Source organism: Haliotis asinina, chromosome 9 (genome assembly GCF_037392515.1).
Source record: "Haliotis asinina isolate JCU_RB_2024 chromosome 9, JCU_Hal_asi_v2, whole genome shotgun sequence".
Classification (NCBI taxonomy): Eukaryota; Metazoa; Mollusca; class Gastropoda; order Lepetellida; family Haliotidae; genus Haliotis; species Haliotis asinina.
In genome coordinates, this window is record NC_090288.1 from 19669470 (window position 1) to 19682603 (window position 13134).

The 13134-nt window shown below is 40.2% G+C and overlaps 1 protein-coding gene across 1 annotated transcript in view; it reads left to right on the forward strand.

Moving 5' to 3' along the window:
* Positions 1-13134, forward strand: part of LOC137295549 (dynamin-1-like protein) — a 77903-nt gene that overhangs the window by 12810 nt on the left and 51959 nt on the right. Inside the window, exons 4-6 of the mRNA XM_067826937.1 lie at positions 53-302; positions 7598-7746; positions 11412-11516. Of these exons, the coding sequence (XP_067683038.1) occupies positions 53-302; positions 7598-7746; positions 11412-11516 (504 nt within the window). The remainder of the gene's footprint in view (positions 1-52; positions 303-7597; positions 7747-11411; positions 11517-13134) is intronic.

Below are 13134 nucleotides of genomic sequence, written 5' to 3' on the forward strand. Positions count from 1 at the left end.
CATCATTTTATAAATTGAAAAATGATTGACCATGAATATGTTTTTACCGTAGGGTATATGCTCTGACCCCATCAACCTGAAGGTGTATTCTGGAAAGGTAGTGAACCTGACTTTGGTCGACTTGCCTGGTATTACAAAGCTCCCTGTTGGAGACCAGCCGGCTGATATTGAAGTCCAAATTCGAGATCTCTGTATGAAGTATATCAGTAACCCGAACTCTGTCATACTGGCTGTCACCTCGGCAAACACAGACTTCGCTACATCTGAGTCAGTGAAGCTGGCACGTGAAGTAGATCCAGAAGGTGGGTATTCCCTTCCTCCAAATTGTTGAGCCTCTTATAATTCTCCCCTTTAAACCCACCTGTATTGTAAATATTAATTCTTCATTGCTCTTCTCTGAATAATTGCAGATAGAATTTTTATCCCCCCCGGTATGTAATGTGTCAACGCCTCGTCTGTCTGTCCGTCCATCCGTCCGTCCGTAATCATTTTGTGTCTGGAGCATAACTCAAAAACCATTAAATATTTTTAAACTTGACAGATATAATAATCTGAGCCTATGGTTGTGCCTTTTGCAATTTACAGATTTTTGGCATTTTTATTTTTTTGTTTTTCCATAGAACATTTTGGTGTTAGTCTAATGGAGGGATGGGAGATATATCAGTCAGAACCTTAAGTGGTGCCTTTTGCTGTTTACAGGTTTTTGTGATTTATCATTTTCTGGGTTTCCATGGAAACGTTTCAGACTTTGTCTCAAAAGTGAGAGATGTGTTTTGTTTCTGGAGCACATATCTAAAACTTTGTAATATCTGTCAGCAAAACTTGGTAGATATGTGTAGCATATCCCTGGAGCAGAACTCAAAAAACTTTCAATATTTTTCTTCAAAACTTGGTAGATATGTGTAGCAGACCCCAAAGTGATGCCTTTTGCTCTTTACAGGTTTTTGGGAGTTATTATTTTCTCGGCGTCCAAAAAAACGTTTCAATCTTAGTCTCAAAATGGAGGGTAGGGCTTCGTTTTGGGAGCAAAACTAATAAACCGGTCAATATTTTTATTCAAAACCTAGTAGATATGTGTGTTTCTGAATTTATCTCGTAAATTCGTTCTGTTCACATGCGTGCAAGGGACAGACAACCTCCGCTCGGAAATAATTTAGCTTTTGGTAACCGTTTAATATTAACAGCTGAAATTCATTCCAGTAACTAGTTAGGCATGTCTCCGGGGCTACCCCTTGGGAGACAGAGGCTTGCAGCCTAAGAAGTGTAGATCATCATCGTAGCGAAGATGAAGTCGTCTGCAATGGAGTCGTCGCAGCAGAGATGCCAACCATTACGCTTTTGGCGTAATAATTACGATTTTCATGCCCATTTTACGCTATTACGCTTCACTTTAAAAAAATTACGATTTTTAACCAAAAAATCACTGATAGTCTGTTGTGCGCAAAATAACAGAGGCGACAGGTTGCTAACACAACACTTATAGGGAACAACTGCCGAATCACCGTAATGCTTAAGCAATCTCAGCATTGCATGGCATTCCAGACGATTCCTACATTATGTTAGATAGTAAAAGTCACGTGATGTTTCATATCAAAGTAAGGAGCTGTTTGCACGTTTTCGCTGCATCTCAGTACTTCTGGTTCGTGATTCCGCGATCAAGATGTCAAAACGAAAGAGTTTCGACATGGAAGGCAATAAATCTTCTACAAAGCAAAAGAAATTAGTTCAAAAGTTCAGACAGGAGTATAGTAAGGAATGGCCATGTCTGAAACCGTCACGATTAGGTGAAACGCATGTTTTCTGTACATTGTGTAAAGTTGACTTTTCAATCTCTCATGGAGGCCATTACGACTGCAAAAGACATGTTGAAGCAAAAAACACCGATTATGCTACAGTCTATCAAAGTAATAAAAGTTTGTCAACTTTCTTTAAGCAAGAGACAGAGGTTAATTCCGTTACAAATGCTGAAGTGCTCTTTACGCAGTTTTTGGTTGAACACAATCTTCTGATTGCAGCGTCTGACCATGTAACAAAATTATTCAAGAGCATGTTTCCAGAATCGCGAATAGCAAAGGAATACGTATGTGGAAGAAGTAAAACTACTGCAGTTATGAATACTTTAGCAGAAGATAAAACACAGAAATTGTCAGAACATATGAAAGTGGGTCCATTTTCAGTTTGTACCGATGGCAGCAATGATGGGACTAGTAGTCAATTGTTGTAAGATATTTTGACAGTAAGCTTGGCAGAGTTGTGACTTGTCTTGTTGTCAATGCCTGACAGCAATGGGAAATCGAATGGTGAAAGCATTTTCAGAATTATGGACACTGAATTGAGTCAGAGAAACATTCCTTGGGATCAGATAATACCTCAGTCATGATGGGAGTCCTCAAAGATGTGTCAACGTTTGTTTTAGACAAAAATCCAAATGTTCACATACAAGGCTATTCTTGTCATTTAATCCACCTAGCTGCACAAAATTGATCCAAAGCTTTGACTTGCAACATTGAAGAGTTTTTGATAGACTGTTATTTTTATCTTGACAAAAGCCCCAAAAGAAAACATGAAGTGCAAGAACTGCAACAGAAATATGGAATGAAAGTTAAAAGAGTGATAAAGCGCGTGTCAACTAGATGGCTATCACTGGAAGATTGTGTCAAGAGATTTGTAGAACTGTGGGAACCTCTGAAAGAATATTTCATGACACAACCAGTACCAAAATCAAAACAGAATAAACTAAAAGACAGTGAAAATAAGAAAACTAAGAATCATAACCATTCAACAAAGGAAGAAATAAAGCAGCAACACTCAAAGAAAAATGATCATGTTGAAACGGCAAAGGAAACAACCAAATACCAATCAGGATCACAAAAGAATTTGAAGCAAAAGGAGAAAGTTCTTCCTCTGGACAGGCTGCAAGATCAAAAGCTGAGAAGAAGAAACAAAGTAGAAGTGAGACTCTGGAGGAAGGTCATGGTAGTGAGGCAAGGATTACAAGAATACAGGCAGGTTTTCAGGACCCCAGAACCAAACTGTACATGCTCTTTCTGATAAACATTTTGCCCATTTTCAACAAAACCAATCTGGCTTTACAAATGGAGTCTCCACAAATCCATAAAATGAGAAGGATTGTACAAGGAGTGTTAACAGATTTCAATGTGAGATTCTTAACTCCAAAAGCTGTGGCAGAAGCTAAGGACATATTTAATATTGACATTGAAAATAGAAGAAACCAGAGAAATAAAGAGGAGATAATTATTGGAGCTGCAGCCAGGACTTATATCAAAGACCAGACTGAAGCAGGAATAAAATCTGAGACAGTAGAAGATTTCTACAAAGAAGTTTTTTGTGAATTCATGTAACTACATGCTGAAATCGTTTCCATTGGAGAAGGACCTTCTTCAGCATCCTGAAGTTTTGGACATTGCATTGAGAACTACTACAGAGTTTCTCTCTTTGGAGTATTTCATCATTAGATTCCCAGTTCTGACCAAATCCTTGCGGGCTGAATCTGGTGATGTCAGTGACAGTTTGGAATCAGAATTTCTCAGTTTTCAAGTAGACAGTTTGAATGAGGAGATCCTACAGTCAGAGAGAATTGATGAAGCTTGGAATTTAGTATCATTACTTAAAACCCCAGAAGGACAGATGAAGTACAAATTGTTGCCACAAGTGATGCTGGGTATATGTGTAATACTACACAGCAATGCTGATAGTGCGAGAATTTTCTCTCAGATGAGGGAAAATAAGACTGACTTTAGGCCAAATCTATCTGTAGAAGCACTTTCTTCCATGATGATTTTGAAATCATCCATGGGAGCTGAACAGTTGAAATGCTATGAACAAATCCCAGATAAGAATCTTTTGCAGAAAGCAAAGAAGGCAACATACGTTTCTCTACAGTAATAAAAATAAAGGTGAGCTCACTTAACTGTTTTATCATTACACTTCCAGCCCCCCAAATTACACTTTTTCATCAACAACATTACACGTGGGATCAAAATAGGGTTGGCAACTCTGTCGCAGAATCAACAGGCTTCGAAGAAGTCCTTCGGTGACGAGACTGTCCCTCCTCTACAGGAATGACATAACTACAATGAGCCATTGGTGATTCTACACAACGAGCAGAATGTCAACCAGCATAGACAGCTTTGCCCCAACTGCATTGTCACCGCTCCGGAACCCTTATGAGGGTCGTCAGACAACGCAGACTTCGTCCGCAGCCTTGGTCATTGCAGCAGACAACTTTACGAGTCAGCCATCACTACACTCAACGCAGCCGTTCCATGCAGACGCCTCCATTCTACATGAGCTTGGGAAAGTGTCATTTTGCAGAAGAACGAAGACTAGCTCCTTGTGAGCACTCATCTAGATCTGCACTCACTCCAGGGATGAAGAGGAGGCGTATGCAAGATTGTCTCCGGCTGCTGCGCCTGCTGCTACTTGTGAGCACTCAAATACATCTGCATTCACTCCAGGGGATGAACAAGAAGATCGTCACCGTCGTCCTTATCATCTCTTTTCAGTTTGGAGAGAGATCCACCTATGTCAAGTAAGTGCACTCACGTGAGTGATTACTCTCGTGTGAGTGAGGTCGCTTGCTCAGGTGAATGCTGTCGCATCCCATCGCAGTTTGGAGAGAGATCCACCTACGTTTAGTAAGTGAACCCGCATGAGTAAGTGCACTCACTTGAGGGAGTATGCTTGCTCGGGTGAATGCTCTCACAGGTCTACTAGTCAGCACAGAAGATCTTCATCAGTCTCCTCAGCTTGTCGAAGGCGCCATCAGCACTCGTCGTCCCCTTCAGACCTGGACTCACGTAAGAAGGATCGTTGGCATCCATCGAATGCTTTTCACTCACAGATGGATGAAGACAGATACTACCGATCTTCATCACCAGAGGAAACCCTCTTGTCAGACTCTGAAGTTAAATCGTTGATCACGAATTGTCTGGACTTAGTCTCACCATCCAAGGACTCCAACGAAACCAACACTTTTATGATGAAGAATGAAAACATTGACAAGTTGATGTTTCTGCCGTTAGCTCCAAAAAGATACGATTCCCGATATGTTATCTACGGCATTCAAGTCAGCAACAACATGTACCACTTTTCAACACTTGTCGCTTCCTTCTTCACCATATGGAGTCCTTCATCAAAGCACCAGATGTAGACAAGGCATACAAAGCACTCATCACACAGAAGATGTTTCAGCAGTTAATCTCCGAACACCTCGCCTCTACTACTGCGGGACTGAATCTTCGCCTGTAATATTGTATGGGAAGATTGAAGAGAGACATATGTCATATTTGGGATTTCACTTTCTTAGAAAAGTGTGCTGGTGATTAGGTGCCTGACTCTGAGGGTGCGGGTTCGAATCCTGGATGGGACTCAACAAAAAAAGTACTAGAATTTGTACTTTACTAAGAAAGTGAAATCCCAAATATGACATATGTTGCATTTACCACTTTCTAGCTCACTTATCTACATACTTGGCAGCTCTCAGCTCAGTCATCACCGTGGCAACGGGGACCAAGCTGACTTACTTGCTTTATTATGCTCCTTCAAGTTGGAAGATCAACAATGCAGATTTAGAGCTCCAGCGTGGGATCTAAATGTTGTACTCCAACATCTCTCAAGACGATGTGTATGAGCCGCTTGATTGGACCTAAATCGAAATGCTGACTCAAAAGCCGTTATTTTTACTTGCCTTGGCTACAGCTGCAAGAATGTCAGGAATTCATGCTCTATACTTTAATCGAATGAAGTTAGATGCAAGTCACCAAGAAACAGCTCACTTGCGTCTACGATGAGATTTCATCGCAAAGAATGAACTGGCAGGTCAGCCGCACAGACTGTTCTGCATACCGGCCTTGTCTTCAATCCTGGGACCTCATGATATGCAAGACTTATCATTATGTCCAGTCAGAGCAATGAAGATATACACTGCATGTACCAAGGCTTGAAGACAACGGTTCAAGCGCCTATTTATCCCTATATCTACTGAGACACCTACGGAAGTATCCCGCAACACTATCTCAGTGTGGATCAGAGCTGTTATACTTAGAGCATATAAAGCAACAGGACTGGAACCTCCATGAGCCTCCAACCCGCATGAAGTCAGAGCCGTAACCTCTACACTAGGGCTATATCGGAATTGCTCGCTATCAACTATAATGGAGGGCTACTTTAGGAAGTCAAATACGGTGCTTGCCAACCATTACCTACGAGACATGGCCACGGAGGACGTCACTGGCACTCATCAGTTTGGGCCTCTCGTCTTTGCTCAGCAACTAACAGTCCCCCGAAGGCTCTGCGGAGTATAATGGTGGAAAGTCCACGCGCACGTCTTGAACAGACTAGCATGAGTGATTATGACCCTGTACTTGTAATGAAGATACTTGTACATGAAGAAGGGTCGCAACTAGTCTCAATTGCTACATCTTGGCATTTAGTTGCATCAGAAACAAGCAGGATGCTAGTTACTTTTGATGTCATCACATGCCATTCAGCGAAGTCGTCTATGGAAGACAAGTTTGACTGGATGTGATCCCCCCAGAAACTACAATGAATATTAGAAGAACAGGACCGAATTTTCGTTGTTACAAGATCCCGTTAGAGGGGGAAATTATTGGACGTAATTTTGAACAGCCAGCAGAATCCAGTTTTGGGCTGACGAAAGAGAAGGCATGCTCGAAAAGTCTATATATTGATTTTGGTTTAGGCAAGAGTCTCTGGATGATCTGAGATTACTCTTAGGTGAGCAAGGGGAGATGAGTTCTTTTAGATAGGTTGGAAAGTTTTTATTGTATAGGCAGTTTGAAATTGATTCTTGCAGAGATGGGAAGCCAGTGAAGAGATTTAGGCACATGAAAGATATGGTCAAAGTGGACCAATTATTATGTTTAAGAACAACCATTCTCCTTGCATATAAGATAGCCAGACTGAATAATGCTACAATGCAGTGCTCTTGAGATTTTGGTAATGGCATCCACTATACTGCTACTGTACAGTACTGTACTGTGTAGTCCAGGGAAAGGGCTTTGAAAGTCTTTACCAGATGTTGCCTAAGTGACAAGACAGAGAAAGATATCATCTATGTCCACAGCTTATGACCATTGGCCATTCCCCAGTAATTCACCAATCTTGGACGGAAGTGACTTTCAGTGATATCTTCCCATTTAGCTAAACAGTGTCGTTTTGGAAGAGTTCTTTTGAGGAAATAATTCACACTTTTTACTGTATCATCATGATACAGTGGAACTGGCACTTGCTTTGACTGAAGATATAATCCAGTTGATACATCATGCAGGATTGTACAAGCTGACAGAGTTAATTACAATTAGAACAGAACCATTAGATACAATTTGTATCAACTCATTTTATGCCTATGCTCGGAATGGTCATCTGCCGGATTGCAGAGCTTGTAAGTGATGATATATGTACTAGCCATGGGTGGGACTGAAATTCAAATTGCTTTTGACAGCTTTCCACTGTACTTCAAAACTTTTTTTTTCACATTTGTGCTTGGATCATTGCTTCTACATATTCAATTTTACAGCCTCGTTTTTTTATTAGAATTGTGTATTGTTTTCAGGAAGGAGAACTTTGGCAGTCATAACCAAACTTGATCTGATGGATGCAGGCACAGATGCCATGGATGTGCTATGTGGTCGGGTCATTCCAGTCAAGTTAGGAATCATTGGAGTTGTCAACAGAAGTCAGGCAGATATCAACACCAAAAAAGTGAGACATGTCACCACTTTCCCACAAGCCTACACTATCTTATTTTGACTTTTTTATAAACTTCATATATCTCACACTGTGCATTTCTCCTTTCTTCAATCCCTGAGTGGAAACTATGACCTTTTTTTATTAATTTGGGAATTAAACTGGAAATCATCTATTTTCACTCACAAACCACAAAGAAAAGGACTGTTACAAGTTTGATCAATGTACTAGTTGTGACTTAGTATGGTAGATGCAAAGTCTTGTCTAGATCCAGTACTTGTAAGGAAATTTGTTAAATACAGTGCATGTGGAGTTGATTTTTCTGATAAACAATTGCAAAAATTATTGAGACAATGTGCGAGTGAGTCAGGCATAACTAAGAGGCTTTGTATCAAATAGCCCTCTCTTGAAAACAGGCAAACGTAACTGCATTTTGGCGACAATGCTTGTCGTAAGAGGCGACTAACGGGATCGAGTGGTCAGGCTCGCTGACTTGGTTGGCACGTCATCGGTTCCCAATTGCGTGGATCGATGCTCATGTTGTTGATCACTGGATTGTCTGGTCCAGACTCGATTATTTACAGACAGCCGCCATATAGCTGGAATATTGCTGAGTGTGGCGTACAACTAAACTCTATCAATTCATTTTGCAAAAACACATGGATACAGAACATTTGTACACTACATCCAAATATGTTATGGAAACTTTTGCATGAATTTTGATTTCATTACCAACTAAAAGGCAGGTGGTAAAAACAGAGTATGTGAAAGAGTTGACATTGCACGATCACACAACAGATACTTACACACTAGCAGACAGAAACGTCAAGAAGGATTCAAACCAGTGTTTTTAGACTAAATGTGAGTAAATACCAGTGACTTTGCAAAAACACAATGGGTGTATAGCTCCTCTACAGAACCATATAGCAGGAAACTGCCATTGGGTAAAGGTGAGCGACTCAGTGTATTACATGCAGGTTGTAAAAGTGTGGGAGGTTTCTGCCTGATTCTTCGCTCCTATTCAAGACAAAATGCAGCAGATATTACCACACTGAAGTGATTGTGGAAATTTTCTTCAAATAAGTGAAAAAACAGCTGGTAACAGCACTTCCGCAAAAAAGTGAAATTGTTATGGACAACACACTGTATCATAGTGTGCTGGATCCAGATGCAAAATCTTCATCAGCAGGACAAGTTAAATAGTTGCATGGCTAAAAAAACAACATATTCGTCTAAACCTGTTTTGTATGTCACAATAAAGTACGACAAATCAACACCAATCTATAAGGCAGATCTATATCTGAGAGCACATGGCCATGAAACTTTATGTTTATTGCCTTATCATCATGATCTTGATCCAGTAGAACTTATCTGTGGTATCATAAAATCTAGTGTTGAGTTGCAACAATACCATATGCATAAGTAACGTAAGTAAAGTAACCCCAGCAATCTGCCCTAACTCTGTACAGAATTTCCTCAAATTCCAGTCAAGGCGAGTTTTGATACAACCCCTAAATGTTGACATCTTAAGCTGCACATGCTTCCCGCCCCAAAGGTTGTTCCTGCCACTGTTACATTACCCATGGAAAATGAAAACGAAATGATGATAATTTGTTAAGTAACTTGTGTATGATCATGAACCCATTTGCTGTTAGATTGTGATCAGTCAATGTCATTTTGACCCAAACAGACTGAAGCGATTGTTTAGAGTTCTTGAGCTTACACCTCTGCAGGAATACTTCCACCAGTGGGCTCCAACCCAAATGAGATCAGAGAACTAGCCTCAAACATGGCAGTAATGTTAGCAACTGCACTTTTTACTGTCTCCCATTGGAGGATGCATGTAAATATTGAACGGGGTTTTCTCTTCACAATATTTAAGGGACATTTATGTCGTAGATGTTCAAGGACCATACCAGTTTGGATCTCTTGTTAATGCAGATGTCAATGCAGATGAAGTCATCGCAAAATGTCACCCAGATACGGATTCTTATCATAATGTGTATATACTGAAATAATTCTTGAGTCTTATCAACTGTTACAAAGTAAGTCAAATGATATAGATGTTATGTGATCAATTGTTTTAGGAGAGCCAGCCTTCACTAGTGTTACATTACGTTGACAAGACGTGGTTTTAACAGACTGCTGACATTCAGCCTTAATATTGCTGAATGTGACTTTAAAAACCCACAAAACAGAAAGAAAAGATGCAATCCGATATTAACTATTACAAAAGTGTCTTTTCTGTAATTTGTATTGTTGTGGATTAATATTATGATAGTTTTATTGGGTCACAATCATTAGATTTTGATGTGATACTTATTATGGGTCATATTTCATATCACGGTAATAGTGTTTTAGCGGTATGCGTTTAAGGTAGCGCGTTAGTGTTGCCTCCCTTTATTTCAGTGAGTGTGTGTATATATAAGGATGGTTGCTGTGTTTACGACACACACAGAGACTTAAACATGGAGTAATACTGGAGTTGTGTCATCATTCGGCCTATCTACATCTGTCTACCACTTCATCAATGCTTGACCTACATTCAAGAAAAATTGTTGTGTAAGATTTAGTCGAACTGTTTCTCACTGAAAACCAAGACTTTGGTAAGATGATATGATATTTGTGACCCATTACTTTAGATTTTTCTTGGTTGCATTGTACTAGGAACATCTAGTGTGAATCATTGTGTCTGACACTTGTCTGCTCAATACATAATATGGAACGTTGTAGACTTGTCTGTGTTATATTGTACTGGTTCATAGGCTATTTCCTATACCTTTTGTGATGGGAAATTATTAACCATAACAGTAAACTCCTCTCGTTTTGGCAAATTCATTTAGTGGAGTGAAAAAATGTAATGTCAGATGAATACACAATGCTATTGTGGAAATGACAGTGACTGAGCAGGTAAGACTTCTGCCTTAACATGCTGGTGATGAGATACCAGTTCTATTCTCACATGGGATTCAACCCAACAAAAGTACTAGAATCTAAAAGTATAAGTATAATCCCAAACGTAATATATGTTACTTAAAGAGAGATGTTAAAATGTGTCTCCTTGCATTCTGGAGGATTTGTGGCTGTGACAGTGAGAAGAAATCTGCTGCTATCCAGACCGTAGCCTCCGGGGGTTGTCAATTTTTATCTATACTCTGATCACAGTAATCATTGTTGATTGTGTCAGTGAATCACAGTGTCTGGTCCAGACTCAGTTACTTATAGACCATCATCATATGGCTGGAATATTAATGAGTGCAGAGTAAAACTAAACTAACTCACTCACTCTTCTCACATGATTAACTCCCACCCATCCATTCCCATGGCACTGGATGTACTTTGAAAAGTATGACTAACAAACACTGTACATGATTCTCTAACTTGCTATGCTACCAGTAGAACAAGGTTCACCATGGCAACACCTGAAATGTGTTCAAGTGAAATGTTGTTTTGAAGCTGAAAATAAGGAGACACTGAAAGTGTGTTTGAACTCATTGTACAGGTTTGGTGTACAGATTATTGTCAAGAACTGAAATTTTGGATTGATTGGGAAGAAATTTTTACATCAGGACTTTTTTATGCTCTGTAGGAAACATGGTTTCAGATTAACTTGGGTATTTATGCTGTGCCACTGTTTCAGAATTGATCTATATGTAGTGATGAATACAACTTAACTTCAGGACTTGCAAGAAGCACTAAAGGATGAAGCTATCTTCCTACAAAAGAAATATCCATCTATTGCCAACAGAAATGGAACATCCTACCTTGCAAAGACACTGAACAGAGTGAGTATTTACATCTTGTATATGCTGTCTTTTGGCTACTGTCTTTGCAATTCTTTGCTCAGGTATATGTATCAGTGACATGAACAAATTTTTAAACTTATCCTATCTCACGTTATGCAGCTTTCCTCTTCCTCAATGACCATGTGTGGAAACGTGCTATGAGCTACGTTGAATCATATCTTGCTGGCCTCTGATCTCTTATCCCACCCACATCGGCACCTGTCAATCATCTCCATGCTTGTGCTGCATGCTCAGATGATCTTATGGGGATCTGTACCTGTCATTCCCTTTTCTTGTCACTACACCATGTGGACATGTATGCTCTCTCTTCCACTTGTCACTATATTTCATCATGGGGAAAAGTCTTCCCTTATTATATCATGGAGTGGACACAAGATGAGTGGCTGACAGGGATCATCGGATGTTTCTGAGGGTCCTTCATCATCTCTACATTTGAAGCAAGATCGTCCTACCAGCTCGCTGTTCATCACCATCAAAGTACCAGAGGAAGAGACTACTGGTTCTGTATCTGTCTTTCTGGAGTGGCATTCAGCATGCCTTCAGTGACTATCGACAAGCAAACTTATTTGTGATGTTCACTCCAATCCAGTGATTATATCAAGTTCTATTCGTAATGGTCAGCATTTCTGCTTGTGTATCATTCTCATTCGCTGTCCACTGTAGCGTGCCAAAACTGTATGGTGTACTGTCTGCAGCTTTTTATTCAAGTGTACATCTTCAGTTTGTTCCTGGTACAATAACTCTGACACGACCCTGGTTGCTGTTCCTCCACACACACATGTTGACATTTATCTCTCTCCACTTCCGTGTCCAAACTGCATATGCTCATGCGTATTCAAATTTGGTCAATACAAATTATGAAATGGGAAGCGAATTTACATAGTGCAATGTGAAGCCGAATTTGATTGTTCTTTACAAACAGTGCTTATGGGTCATAGATTCACTTCATTGTGTCGCTCTCTCACAGGCCAGAGCACCGCTTTGGTTAGACCCGGCACTTTGAGCCAGTGTGTCATTTACCCCCAGTTTGGCACTTACTCTTGGTGTGTCTGGATCGGCATTTATTCACAGTTTCCTGGGAATGGAACACATTACTTAAAGATGACAACTTCTTATTTTTTGCACAGAGCAAAGTTTCGATGTAGGTTGTTACATTGTTATCAAGCTAAGAGTGAATACACACCTGATGATGAGAGGTATATATACATGGATTGTGTTAACAATCAGCAGATTAACATTAACAACACAGAATGCCTGGATCAGCTCTTACCCATAGAATGCATGGTTCAGTCCGGCGCTTTCTACTTCGGTGGTGCTTGTTTGATGCTTACTCATAGTATTCCCGGTTTGGCGTTTACAGTTGTGCTGGTTTGACGCTTCTTCACAGCAGTACCAGTTCAGTGCTTACTCACAATGTTCTCAGTCCAGCACTTGGTTTCAATGCATCGCATGCTACCTGTTTGGCGCTTTTCTCCTATGCGACCTTTGTTCCCATTGTGAGAGTCTCTTTTACTGAATTCTACCAGTTCATCTTGTGATACTTGTACATTTGGTGTTACCTTTCCGCCTAGTGCGGCACATGTGGCGGAGGCTTTGT